The following is a 15,024-nucleotide window of genomic DNA, read 5'->3' as shown; positions in this document are numbered from 1 at the left end:
TTATGTCTCTTATGTTATAGCTTTGGCCTCAGGCAGCATATGATCGTATCAACAGCACACATATGCACAGAGCATAGAGTTCAAATATTTAAAGGGACATCATCAACTTGAGAATACTCAAGAGGAAAATTTTGGTTTTGCTAGTATTTAAAGTATTGGAACAGAAAGGGTATATATACACCTCAATTTTTAGCTTCACTTTCTGTACACTGTAATGTGTGAATAGTTTATTTAATTTTGTTGATGGTGAACACTCCTTCTACTGCATTGTGTAGCAACAGCAAAGGTTAAGAAAAATGGACAAAACCCAGCAAAGGTGGAGAGAGACAGGATGAGACTTTGCTCCTGTGCCTGTGTAAGGCCCATTGACATAACAGCGTGCAAACAGATCTGTGCTCCTCTGCCCACATTCAGAACTGAAGAGGTCCAACCCAGAAGTTGACAAGTGTCCCTTTAAGTAGTGCACGTAGTAGTAGTGGTATAGCTGTTTAGTTTTTTCTTTATAATTCTTAAATTGTGTTTGTACATGTCTTAATGGTTTGAAGGTTTTAAAATTAAGAAATTGTTTCATAGCAATTGATGAGCAGACTCTTTACTGTTTTTATAATGAAGTTTTTTTTAAAAAACCCTCTATTTCAAAGGAATTCAAAGAAAAACTTATCTAGCAGCCTTTCTTACTGAATGCTTGCTTACTGAAATCTCCTATAAAAGTAAAGATGCATCCACACCATGTCACGTACACTATCCTTTTGAGGTGGAAAACACTGTTTCACAAGTTGTATAATAACTTAACAAGCTTTGATGTATACGAACTTCACTCCTCTATTTTAGCAGCAGCTCTCCATCAGTTTTAATTGTGCATGCAATTTTTTGTGAGGATTCCAACACACTGTTTACTTTATTGCCTGGTCCACCTGTTTCTACTCTTCACTTACACTCTGCCATATGATAAACCTGTTATTATGCTGTCCCAACGTGACTGTATTGTAATACCTATTTCTGCTGATCTTAAAATGATTTTCCTTGTTATGGCAGCACTCTTTATGGAATTCAAACATCTTAGATGTTATAGTTGCTTTTTATTAAAAGCATGTGACTTGCTTCATGGCTCACTTCATTTAACACAGTGAACTAAATAAATAAACTAAAATAGTCGTAATCAATTGAAGAGAGAGAACGTTTTTGCATGAACATAGTAAGAGTTTACTTGTACTGATGTTGTTATAAGGCCAGTGCCGAGATGTGGTTATCTGGTTACATGAAGCATGCTTTCTCTGAGTGTTTTACTTTGAATATACTACAATATTAACTTTTTTAGTTAATATGTAACCTTCAATAGAGGCACCTAGTTGTATGTCTGAAATAATTTTTTAAAATGATGTTTAGAAATACTAAGAATGCAAAGCTATTGCTAAATAGTGTAATCTTGTGAAAATAAGACTGGTTTTTTGTATGAAATTGTTTCTTGGCCATTTTTGGTAAATTGATTTCTTAAGGTGTCAAGAAAAATGTTTAAATTCATTAGCTGAAATTTCCAAGCTTTGGAGTTTCTATTATGCATGTAGTTTCTTAGTTTTGCACCTAACAAAGTGGCCTGATTTGTCAAGGCAGCTGGTTATGTAGAGTCAGGAATGATAATGGAGACTCCAAATCACTGAAAAAACAGGCATTTATTTATGTGTCTAGCTTCAGTTGTGCAACTTCAAAAACACTGACCTAGTTTCTCAAGATAGTTTTAAGAAAAAGGTGAAGTAAACGTTATATCACAGTACATATTTCTACTGTTCTGTTTTGGGCAGACCAAGAAGAGTAAATATATATAATATATATAGTATATATAAAGCACTTTAGAGAAAAAAAAAAAAATCCTCTCCTTCTGGTCCTTCAGGTTCCATTTCCCTTAATCTTTGAAAAAATTTATTCAAGGCAATTTATAAAACAATCAAGATGGAGATGTATTTAGTTTTCTGTGTTTTACTTGGGTCCACTGAAGTTTATGGGTATGGTGTTTCTTCATTTTAACCCTTCTATCTTGATCTAAGAGGGAAGTCATAATGTCATTAATGCCTGTTTCAATTGCTGTTAGTGTAACACTGAAAATACTTTGACTTTTGTACTAGCTCAAACAGAAGGAAAAATTCATTATTTAGTCCTGTTACAGTATGGTGCATCTTTCTAACTACAAACATTAAATACTAGGGAACAGTACATGAAAATTGAGTAGCATCTTTCTCAATTGAATGTATTTACATTTTTATAGTGCTTTAAATCTTTAAGCAACATGGAAGCAAAGAATTACATTAGGAGTGACAGAGCTTTATGTAATTTTGAAGCCTCTTTATCTGAGTTACTGTAACATGTACCATGCATTAAAATCCTGTCATTTGAATATGTAAGAACTTACATCTATGAACACTGTTAGTATAAAGCTACTAAAGTTTTCTAGGTGGAATAATATGGTGCCTACTATTGAAAGTGTCACTTTTCTGCCTTGTCATCCTTTGTGTTATATAAAAATACAGAAAAAAGTGAGCCTGATTTGTTCTCCTTTGTAGAGCCAGGCTGAGGCCCACTACAAAGGAAGTAAACATGCCAAGAAGGTCAAAGCACTAGAGGCAACGAAAAATAAACCCAAAGTTGGTTCTTCCAAGGACAGCGCAAAGGCTAACACAAGCTGCTCCACCACGCCAGTCACAGCCAACATCTCTGACAAATCAGGTCAATGAAAACTTTTTGTTCTATGCATTCTTTATTTTCTCCTTCTTTTGGTGTTTGTACAAGAGAATCTGGTTGCATGATAGTGATCCATGATTTGTTTTTCTAAACTATTTACTGTGCTTTCTTGTGCAGAAATGATTGCTTTTTGATATTATCAAAGTGCTTTTTCACATCTGTGAAACATCTGGTGTCCCTGAATGCTAAAGTCTCTTTTTTTTTTTTTAACTTGTGAAATTTGCTGTTATAAAGTATGGATGTTGTTCATAGGACAATAACAGTGGATGGATGTGGGTGGAGGGACAAGTCTGAGATGTATGTATTTAGCTGAAGCACAAGAAACCTTTGTAAGAAATTTTTCATTTCTGAATAGGATAATATTACTCAAACAGGAAAACACACCTACAGAAATGTAGTGAAGCCTCATGGTATGGATATTTCCTGACTTCCATAGCTCATTAGTGTTTCAACATCACTTCTTTCTTTTTTTTTTTTTCCATGTTAGTAATCTGAGGAAGATCAGTAACACTAATTGCAGTGGAGTTGCTTTCTGCTCTGTCAGTGTTGTGTTACTGAATGAAACAGGAGAATTTCCTGAACTCGCTGACAGTCTGAAATACTGTACTTGTTATCCAGGAGAAAGCACCTAGTGTGAATTACCAAACTGTTGGTCTAATAGACTGCTTCTGATAAATGTAATTCTGCCTTAGCAGCCATTTATTATCCTCTTCACCTGGGCTGAGCTTGACTCAGATGCCATAAGGTGAATGACACAGTTTTCTGACATGCCCACACACCAAAAAAAAAAAAAATCTGTATCAGTGGCTATTTGTCATCCTGCTCTCTTCACAGCAGCATCAGAACTGTCTTTGGTTGGGTTGATTCACCCAGCAAATCACATTTTAGGTTTGAGAGAGGTAACATAAATCCAAGTAGTTTCTTCAGGTAAACAAGCCATGTTACTATGAAACAGTAGCAAACTACCATTGATCTAATTAAAATAAAATGTGGACTATTGAATGGAAAGATATTTAAAATGTTTGATAAATATTTTACTCTCTGAAATATCAAAAATAGTTTTGGTTAAAAAAGTTTACTGGTCCAGGTGTACACTGTAAGAACATGGGCAACTGCTTAAGTAAGGTAGCAGTTAAAACTGTAATCGTATAATGCCCTCCCCTGTCTGTGCCAAAGGCTGAGGGCCAAATAACAGAAGTTTCAGCATCTTTTATAAATTCATCTCTTCCGTAAGTCTGGATCTGTCTCGTGTTTCCTTTGCCAGACTGAGATCTGTCCCTGACTTAATTTTCTTCTCTGTGCAATGTACCTAAAACCGTTCACACATCTACATACAGCTTTTGATAAAATAATCTAACCAAGGACAAGGGAAACCTGCTCTTGATATTTTTATATTGCCCTGTTTTGACAGTGTGTACTTTTATGCTATTAATTACTATGCACAAATTAGACAGATTACCATCTGTGTTTGTTGGATTATACCACTGCAAGTGTTTCTACATTAAAATAAATCACTGTGGTGATTTAGTGAAATGCTTTCTTCCCATTGGGAGAACAGTGGGATTCTCTGTGAAGGAGAGGCTCCTCAGAGCCTGTTAATGCTTTACAGGAGATTGTGGATGGGATGTTTGGGAGGACAAAAACCTGAACCTAGAGTGGCAAATTCCCTGTATACGCAGGGAATGCTCATTGCAGAGGGGGAGAGTGGCTTGGAGATTGGGGTTTTTACCAGGCTATGAACTTGAAATCAAACCGTAATTCTGTTCAGCTAGACTTTCCCTTACAGAGGAAATGTTCTTTGCCATATGTTAGCTCTTGAAAATAATGCTTATTGCAGCTAGAGCAATCACTGTGTTGCTTCTGGGAATCAGTGGTGGGGTGGGTTTTTTTGCCTTGGAGCAAATTAACTGATAACTTATTTTCTGAATATTTTAACACAGCTTTCATTCTCTGAGAAATTAATTATTACTATATATTAACTGTATATTTTAGTTTTCTTTAAAAGATTTCTGATACTAGGAGTTTCAGTTCATGTGTGTATTTGTGGTCTTGTTTTTTTATTCTGATTTCCTGAGAAAATGAGACTTACGGTCACATCATCTATCCTTATCTCTGTTATCCTCTGGCCCTGTCTTCACAACTTTGACTGTATTGCCTAGTGTCAACAAAATTCATGAGATGGAGAAGTTTTAATGAAGCTCCTATAAATTTGATGAAAATTGGCACCTGGGTAGAAGAGAAGCCTTAATTTATGGTCCATCCTGAGAGATGCTACCATGTGAGCTCTGTTTTGCTTGGTCTGCTGACTAGCCAGGCACTACGTTTGCCTTCAGGATGGGGGATTTGAGAGTGTGTATGTGGTCTGAAAAAATTACATCAGAAGGACGTAAGTTAGGGCTAAGTGGAATCAAGGAAATTCCACCGCTTTTGGTGCTTAACCATTGTCCTTTGAAGGATTGCTAATTTCCTGAGAAATGTTTATCAAGAAATAAGTCACTTCTGGTGTCCTTTTCTTATGGAAGAGGACAATTGGATGCTAAACAGAGGAGACAGTTTTAAGTTCTTGTGTTCCTTTGTTATCTGCTGTACTTGAACTGCTATTAGTGTGCAGAATGAGGAGGGAGTGTTAGAGTAAACTGATAAACTGAATCTACTGGGCTCTTATGTAGGTCTGCTAATAAAGGGACACAACCGGCACGACTAGCAGCCTTTTTGATGTGCCATCATTTTGAGTGACATAATGATGAATGATCTGGAGCTCTCCAGACTGGACAGTTGCTATATATTGAACTAAAATGTCAAATTAACTTTGCTACAGAGCCATGTCTTCTGTGGGTCAGGCATAGCATGAGATCCAAAATACTTATTTGTCATAAGTCACTATTGTAGTAGTAACGGGAAAAAAATTTCACTGTTAGCTCAACTTGTGTGATGAATCTATCAAAGACAAAATCCAAATCCATCCAGTCATTTTTTTCAAAACTTACGATGCAGTGGTCTCTACAGCTGTTCGTTTCAACTTGAAAAGTGTGGCTGTTGGTAGAGCTACAAAAGTTAAATTATTCTTTAAGGTCTTTTGGGAAGTTTCTAGAAGAATATGGGCTCTGGCAGACAAAGTGGTGTCAGCCAAATGGAGGAGAATGACTCTGTAACTCAGTCTGAATATGACAGTGCCCAGGTTGTGAGACAGTGGTCTTCCCTGCTGATGTTAATAATACATTATGACTCAGAAATGACTTTGTAAATTGATCATCAGCAAACATGTAACAATAAAACCATATTACTGTAATGCTGAATTGGCTGCAAGCTCAGGTAAGTGGATATTGATGGGCTGGATTGCACAAGTTTTGCATCCTAACGTGGTTAGACTGCAGTGTGATCTTATTCTCAACGCTTAACTCTTCACCATTTAGAAAATACTTGTTTATTGCTACCTGTAAGTACCACCATCCTACCCTGTTCACTATTTCTGGAGACAGGAAGAAAATGCTACAGGTGATGCATGACAAGGTGGTTGCTCCCGTACCTCTTGCTGGGTCATGTCTGCTCATCCTAATGGGTATTTGCAGATTGGAGGTGTCTGTAGGGGACCCTTTTTGTAACCTGTCTCCCACACAGTTTCTCTAACCGCCCAGGAAGTCTAGTAACAGCTATATAATAGTTTCATACACTAGAAAATCTCTACTGTGACACTGCAAGCTTTTTGTAGCTGCTTTGAGACATGATTTCAGAAGAGCAGTGTTAACAGCACTGGCAGCTGCTCTTTCGTGTGGGGCACATATTCCCTTCTGTCCCTGTGGAAGCCCAGGATTTTCAGCATGGCTTCAAACAGAAGTATACATATATGTATGTTGTATGTGTATAGCATTGCTTTAGAAAAGGGCAGGAGTAGCAACCAGTACGTAACACAGTTTAGAATATTTAGAGTATGTTTTAAATATAGCTCTGAGAATGCAATAGAAGATGTGATCACAGAAAGTGTCTGTGATCCCAGGTTACCGTAGTCTAGATGCTTACAGTGATGAGTCCTTTAGGAATGCATATGATAATAACTGGATTGAAATGTCACTGCTTACTTATCAAGCAAAGAGGATTTCTTTGATCATACTTCCAAATCAAATAGTTCGAAATGAAGCAGGCAGATGATGTGGTATCACCTGCTTTGCATTTTGCTTTGATATAAAAATCAGAAAGTAAATGCAAGTGTTTTAAACTACTCAAAAGAGCCAAAACCAGTTTTCAGATTATAAAAGTAAGGTCTTCTTTTTTTTTTTTCTTTTTTTCTCCTGTCTTTGGTGCATTCGGTATATGCTCTATTTCCCTTGTGCCAGTGAAAGCTGATTGTGAAATTGTAGGTATGGGCATTTGAAGTTCAGTCCTCCTTCAGATAAGATCAGAAGGCTCTGCTTCTTGGGACTTAGTAGGTACAGATAAACCCTTTGGATGGTCTATGAAAACTCCTTTTTGTTCAGCTGGTGCAGGGACAGGCAACATTACAAACCTAACTAGGCCAAATTCTAGACCCAGTTTCAAATCCTGACCCCTCTTACTCCTGCTTTGTTCTGTAGCCGTGTCTCAGGGCAGCTCAACAAGCAGTTGACAGGGTCATGGTGGTGATGTTCCAGCATATGAAAAGTCCTTTGCTGATCCGCTGTGTATGGCAAGGACGGCAGGAAAGGGATGCTACTGGAAAGCTGTTTGCCACCTTCTCGATCCTAAGCAGGCCCTGTAAGAGTTATTCCAGCCATTACAGCTGCATCGCTAAAACCAGCTGGAGGCTGTTCTGAGGATCATTGTAATTCTAGACTGTGGTACAGAGTCTGACACGGAATGGGCTAGCTCACATTTTGTAAACAGCCTAGACATGTTGATGGACCTAATAAATGCCACTTGATGTCATGTGGACATGTGGTAATTAGTTGGCCCATTAGACAGGACTGGCAACTCCAAGCTTTATCAGAGTTAGAAAAGTTGATCTGGAGGTCTTTTCTGTGGGTTTTAGTTCATTAAGGGCTTTCTGTGAGTGCTTCAACAACACAAGCAAGTGTTTTTTCCTTTTATTCCTAAAGTAGAGTGCAGCATGTTGATTCACACTTATTGAGGAAGATTCCAATGGGTTGGATTTCTCCAGTGTCCCAAGCAGCAGTGCTATTTATTTATCAACTACCAATGAGGTGTAATGTCCCAAGGGAGGGCTCAGTTTGTATTTCACAAGTCCACCATCAGGACACTCCCTTAGTCATGTTGCTTTCATTGCTTATTTTAAAAATCTTTCTGCCAATGCTTAAATTCTAAACTTTTTCCATATAAATCTCAGTACGTGGAGTAATCTCAAACATTATACCGGTTCTCTTAAAAAAATCCCTTTTCACCTTAATGTTTATTTTCATTTATCACCTTGTTTTCTATTTGTTTACATAGCACCAGTAAACTTTTCTTTAAATGATCCTTCAGAAATGGGTAGGAGATAGAAACACACAGCCTCTACAGGTGAACTGTGGTGTGTGTTCTGGTGAGTTCTAGGTTATTTGTCATATAGATATCATTATAAAAACCTCAAAGTTTAGTGTGTGTCTGGGGCATCTTTTCTTCAATCTTTTAATTCTTTGTAATGTATCCAAGCCCTCTTGGGTAGGTAGACCTCAAAATATGTTGTGACAAAGTTGAATTTTGAGGGTGGGGCAGGGAGAGAAAGAGGCTCTAGGAGGGGAACACAAGGATGTGTTTGGCTTGCTGTCCCCCAGTGTCAATGAGCCATATTTAGAGATTCTGTCTTACGTCCCTCAGAGATGCTTGTTGTTACGTCTAGCCTCCATCAAAAACTACTGATAAGCCTCATCAGTTCTTCACATTTATTCTTACATAAAGAATTCTGCTGAAGTTATATGCTATGAAATAGTCATGCATCTGTGTTTTTATGTGTATTCAGATAGTGCCTGGTCAGCACAGGCATATTTCTGTTAGATAAAGGCATTAGTTTATGGTCAACTAAGTAGTAAATTAAATCATATTCAGCCACCAAGGAGAGTAATTTCAAGGGCATTTTTCCATTTAACCCTCTGAGGATGGTAAGTTTTGTTCTCTTTTCATTCGATGTTTCACAGCCATCAAGGTCACTCTGTATTGCTGCCTGTTGAAGCTATGTCTCCGATACGTAGGAAAAGGCACAGTACAGAGTTGGCTGCTTGACCACAGTGCTTTTATAGTTGGTAATATAAAATAGAGCTAATAAATGCTCATTAAGTTCCATCACAGATACACTGTTGCAAGTACCATGCATGCATTTACATGAACACTATATTATTAGTATTGATATGTAAAATATACTGTCGGTGACACATGTAATGCCTGTATTGGATTTAGTAGTAAATAGCTTCTGGGCATTTTCTGGTGGGTTATTTCAGCAGCTGTTTCAGGAAGTTGCTTTTTGGTTTATGCTCTTAGGATGAAAGGTTCGTCAAAAGGATAATTAGCAAATCAAAATCTATTAACAGGAAATCATTATAGTAGTTGGATCTTTAAACACTTTCTTCCCCATCATTCTTACTGTTCATATATTTCAAAAGTGGATATTCAAGCCTCATCCCTCTTTTTTGTGTCTTACAACCTGAATGGAAGAGCAGTCATTCTGCACATTTTGGTGTTGAAAAACTGCTGGGAGCTCCTGGAAGTCTTCAGGTATTTCTTCAGTCTGTCTGTAATAATGCTAACTGGCTCATATCAAGTTCTGCACCTCTACTGAAAAATGATTATAGGTACCATTAACTGAAAAATAAGCACTGTGGCTGCCACAATTACATTGATGAGCTGTTGCAATTCCTGTTCAAATTGAAAAGGTCAATCTTTTCTTTCTCCAGTTATATCAATCAGAAATACATGCAAGCAAGTTTTTGTTTTGAAGAGATGGTAAGCTTTTTCTCCTGCAGTAATTTAAGCAGAAGCTCAGCATCAAAAATATGTTGTAAGATTAAATAAGACTCTTTTTGAGTGCTCTGCTCTGTGCCTGAGCATTCCTACGTGCCCTGCATCATTAAGCCTGTATATCACTATTACTTATTCCAGTTCTAAAAACTGGAATTTCAGTGCATTTTTTTTTCATTATCAACCTTTAAATTTTATGTAGTTTTTTGTACTTTGGGGAGAGGTAAAGATACACATTGGACCAAGCAAGATTGACTCTACTAAGGTTGCTGGACAGTGGGAGCCAGAGCCAGGGATGTTCATTTAAAGAATCCATTTATATACATTGAATCTTTCAACACTCTCTTATATTGTGAAATCAGGCATCTGTTTTTCTTGTTTGTTTTTCTAGTTATGTGCCTACTGAATATCCAAAGATTTTTTGATAGGATGACGATGATAATGGAATGATAATAAGATGAATATGAAATAACAAAAATTACTAGCATAATGCCAGAGAGGTGGCACTACCAGAACTATTATGTATCACATTCTTTTTATTCATCATTATTCATCACAACATGCTTTTATAAGAGTTCTTGAGTCTTCAGGTAAGCAAATGGAGAAGGGGAGAAAGTGGGACAAAAAAGAAGTAGCTGACAAAAAGAGAGTTGAGACTGAGATACCAATGCTGCTCATCTGCTTTGTAATTTTCTAGTAGGAAGAAAGATGATCCAGAAGTATCCTAAAAAGTGAGGGTTAGGTAATGAGATTTTGTAAAAATTGCAGATTAGAGACATAAAATATCCCCTTCTGCCACCTTAAGATAATTACAATTTTGTTGACAAATGACAGTATTATTTGCCTAAAAAAAATTAATTCATGAACCAAGCGCTAGGTTTCTTTTTAGATTACTAAAAAAATCAGATCGGTGGATATTCTCTTTATTTATGTAGGACAGAAATTAGCCCTTTAAATCCATTAGAGTGGAAAGCTCCCAAAAAAGACAGCTGCTGGTTTTGTTGGCTTTTTAACAAGCCAGGGAGAAGTAGCTTTATCTGTAGCTAATACTTTCAAAAAGTTTATTAAAGAAATACATTGCTGAAGAACTAAGGCCATTCTTTTGATGCCAGACATCTAGTTATCTCACATAATCAGAGAATAAGTAACAGAATGCTAGCAATTATTCATACAGTTGGTGACTGAATGGAGTTTTGTCTGTGTGCAGTTGTGACAAAGTTAAAGATTGTGTCAAGTCTGTAAAATTTGAGTTAAATGTCCTCCTTTTCTCTCAGCCTTTGAGTGAATTTAGTCTCCAAATATAAAAGAATGGGTCAGGCCCAATACTGTTGCTTCAGGATACTTTGGTTTTGCCCCTAAATGAGATAAATGTTCTATTTTTTAACCTTGTTTTGGGAAAACATGTACTTATGATTGGGGAAAACCTTCTTGCTGGTGGCTTTTTTCTGTATTCCTCAGCAACTATTTAAGTAATTGAAAAGATCTCTGAGAGTACAAGCTGGTCTAGCAGCAACTTCTACACAATCAATAATGTTGCTTGATTTGGGGGTTTTTTTGGTAAATGTTATTTTTACTCATCTTTGTTCTTGTAACATAAATGTAAGCAGCATTTAGAGTGCAAGGAAAAACACATGTTGCTAGGGGATGGCAGGCAGTTGTGAAACCAAGAAGTTGGTGAGTTGGTTTTGATACAGAATTGTTCAGAGATCCTGAATGAAAAATAATCAGACACAGATCAGACATTTAAATAGGTCTTTTGAAAAATCTTCCTTTATCATCCTTCCAACCTCAATTCTACCGCTTCTGCATTATTGACTTGGTATGAGAAATATGCTACGTTTCCTATACCATAAAAATTATATATACAAACAATAGGTTATGTATTATTTCCTTATTACTTGTTTTCAAGGACAGTGAAAATATTTTGGTGTCTGTTAGACAAGTTATATTTGAAATGCAATTTGTTGGTCAAATCTTGAGGGCATGACTAAATACTCACAGTCCTCAGGCAAACCTGCCACAGAAATCAGTGAGGATGTGGAATTATAGATGTCATTTAACTGAAATGAAAATGAGTGTATCATAGTTGATTTCAATGGCAGTTCTCCCTGGGCAAGTACCAAGTAAATAGTTCAGACACAGGCCTACAAGAATGTACTTGCATGCAGATTGTCACTTCTTGATTCATTTATTTAGATGCTCATAAATTTTGCATTGAGTTCCAAAGCACTTTGGTGGCTGTGGGTAGAATTTTAAGATTTTTCTGCGCAAACAGCAAGTGAAATGTGTTTCTAGTAATATGTATTTCAGATTCATAGATAGAGAAGGCAATGTTATTTTTATAGTTGAGGAAATGAACCAAGACATTTTTAAGCAGAAGTGAAGGATGTCTGGGCAGAATACAGTATGTTTGTTGTAATCTTTGAATGTTATTTTTCTAAGCATTCATACAGTATTAAAATGTTAAAAAGACAATGCAGTACTATAGAAAGTTTGCATTCCAGGACCATCTAAAAGAAATGTGGCAGAGTCTGTAATGGGAATATAAAACGTTTACAAAATAATAGATGTCTGGTGTCAGAAAAAGATAAGTTTAACCAGCAAAAACATCTACTTTCACACAGATGAGGGTCACATTTTGTAATAACAGATCTTACACTGTATTTCAAAATTTGCCCAAACTGTATTAGAATTTTCCAACTCTTAATTTTTTCCATTCCAGCCAATACAGACTAATATAGCTCAGAAAAGATGAAAGGTTAAGGTAGATTTAAAGTAAATTTGCCTAGACAAACAGCAGCAGGACCCAGAAGACTGAGATGCTGGATAGTCTCACTTTATGTATACTCGTTAAATTAACATCCACCCTTGCTAGCTGTGCATTGTTTTGTGTCCCCTGGTTAGATCCACCTTGTTTTCAGCTGCTGGCAGTGTAGTGCTGCTGATCTTGCTGAATTTTATGAACAAGCTCTAGTGAAAGTTTCTGCAACCTACTCTAACAGGAGTGCAATGTGTCACTGAGAAATTAGATATTGGCAATGTACACAAGGAAACTGCTCTGCATTTGTGTTTGTAGATGAGCTGGTTTTCTCCGGAACTAATGCACTGCATTTACCAACGTTACAAGTTCACCCTATTCAGTCTAAAAATTGTAAAAGGGAGGTTTGGGGCAGGGGGGGGATGAATTGTGTTAATCTCTTTTTAAATGAGGAAAAGAGAAGTCCAATATAACCTGCATTCTGTAAAAAGACGGCATTGAAGACAAGCAGATGAAATGGAGAGACACAAATCAAGTTGCTTCAAGTTTGAGTTAGAAGTTAGTTTGCACCAGATGCAGTACATACACTCCTGCCTTTTGGCTAATAGTGCAGTGTCCGCCCTTCTTGTTCCTCTTGGTTTTGCATAGAGAAATTACATCATTAATCTGATCAGCTGCAAATATTTTTGTATTCTGAAAAAACGACAAGTTCCTGTGTAAGAAGATTCCTTGGAGTCTTTGGTATGCCAAATCAGAAAAAAAAATAAATCAAATAAATTAAGTATCGACATCACTGTTATACCATAGCCAAACAAGCAATACTTCTAAAATGAAAAAGATTCTTCAGCTTAGCCTGTTGGAGAGTAGTGATGCAGTTAATCAAATAATCTGTCTGGGTACCGAGTTCACCCGATGTTGCAGAGCCATCCAGACATTTCCTGATGTAGCTTCAGTATCTCAAGAAAATATGTTGTAGCTTATTTCAGTGCACATTAGTGTTTGAGATGAAAAGCTTTGTATTTATAGCTTCCATTTATTTCTCATCTTTGTATAGAAACAAAATTGGTTTTCTTTAGAATATGTCAAACAGATTTATTTCATGTAGCAACCTTTCATTATATAAAACCAAGCTGTTTTTCAGACAGGCCTGAAGTACAAGAAAAAATATTTTACAAAAACTAAAGGCAATAAAAGGGTTAATACACTGTGCTGTCTGATTTGCATGTAGGTTTGCAGTGGAATTTTTCTAGAACAGAGCCCTACGGGTTTTTCAGCCTCATTTCTCAGTAGAGTGCACAACTGGTGAGAAAGTAGGTATTTTGTCTGACAGCCATTAGAGTGTCATTATTCAGCAAAGGTGGAGATAAAGCAGATTTTGAAATCCCTTATCAAAGTTACTTAACTCTGTCTTAATAAGTGTCAAAAAATAATCTAATGACCTTTGTTGGTTTTTTTTGAGTGATGCTGAGATGCAGGACAGGGTGCGTACAAATGCTGTCAAGGTTGTGACCGCTAGTGACTAAATTGCTTACCTGTTATTGCCTTTATGCAATATATTACCCATAGTGTTCATCTTTTTCTTCATAAAAAGGATAATTACTTGTGTAAGTGCATGCCTTATTCCTTTATAGCGGTGTGAGACAGCAGAAGATAAGACTTTCTGTGAAGAGCAATGTTTTTAAATTTGCTTTTCCTACTGGAGCTGTTGTCTGCCTTTCTATTCAGTAGCTTTGCTGCTAATATATTGAAGGAGTCCCTTCTTGTCCTTCTATTAATTCGATCATTGATCTTCTTCTCCCTCCACATCTTATTTCAGGGCAAAGAGACGTACACCATCTGGTATGATGGCTTGTGGGTCCTCTCTCTCTGCCCCAGACCTGCGTCCCAGGGTAGATTCTAGAGTTTGTTTAGGCAGTCCTTCCAGGACAGTGTGGATAAATAAGTTTTCCCCACCTTGATTTGATTTTGTCATGGTTTCTGAACATCTCCCTTAATTGCTTTCAGCCAGGCTTGTAACCTCTTTGTGATCTCTCTACTTTAATGTTTTTGTTTTAAATGCTGTAAATTTTGTTACAGTATTTCTGTGGTACAGCTAAGGCTACTGCTTTTTCTCTCTCTAAATTCTCCATGTCCTTCACTTTCAAAGCTCTCCATACCTTTGTATGTCTTTTGTAATGTACTTTCAAGATGCTGACTTGCACCTACCACCCATCAGCCATTGCAACCAGCTTCCCAAACAGCTTCCTGCTTTTCCTGGTTCTATTTGTGAAGATTTCCCTGCAAACAGCTGCCAAACTTACTTCCATTACTCTCACCTCTGAAAATTTCTCTTTCTCTGTGATGGACTGAAAATCAGAAAAAAAACCTTGTGAGAATTGTCTGCCACACCAGTGCCTGTGATGGTGACTGGTTGTTCTGTCTCTTTTGTGATTGCATACCTCTCTGCCTGCAGCTGTGATCTCTGCTCTTAAACTGAAAATCGCTTGGTCTGGAGACCACCTTATTGTTCTGTGTGCAGGAAGCTTAGAACAGCAAGGTCAAATGATAGTTTTTAGTAGTATCAACTAACTTGCCTCTTTTCAGCATGGTCAATGGGCATATTTTATAAAAAG

The 15,024-nt window shown here is 37.0% G+C and overlaps 1 protein-coding gene across 1 annotated transcript in view; it reads left to right on the top strand.

Annotated features, from left to right (window-relative positions):
- Positions 1 to 15,024, top strand: part of ZNF385B (zinc finger protein 385B) — a 55,313-nt gene that overhangs the window by 29,195 nt on the left and 11,094 nt on the right. The window contains exon 3 of the mRNA XM_010083396.1: positions 2,556 to 2,718. Within this exon, the coding sequence (XP_010081698.1) occupies positions 2,556 to 2,718 (163 nt within the window). The remainder of the gene's footprint in view (positions 1 to 2,555; positions 2,719 to 15,024) is intronic.

Source organism: Pterocles gutturalis, unplaced genomic scaffold, assembly GCF_000699245.1.
Source record: "Pterocles gutturalis isolate BGI_N339 unplaced genomic scaffold, ASM69924v1 scaffold39425, whole genome shotgun sequence".
Taxonomy (NCBI): domain Eukaryota; kingdom Metazoa; phylum Chordata; class Aves; order Pterocliformes; family Pteroclidae; genus Pterocles; species Pterocles gutturalis.
This window is presented reverse-complemented; position numbering and strand designations above follow the sequence as displayed.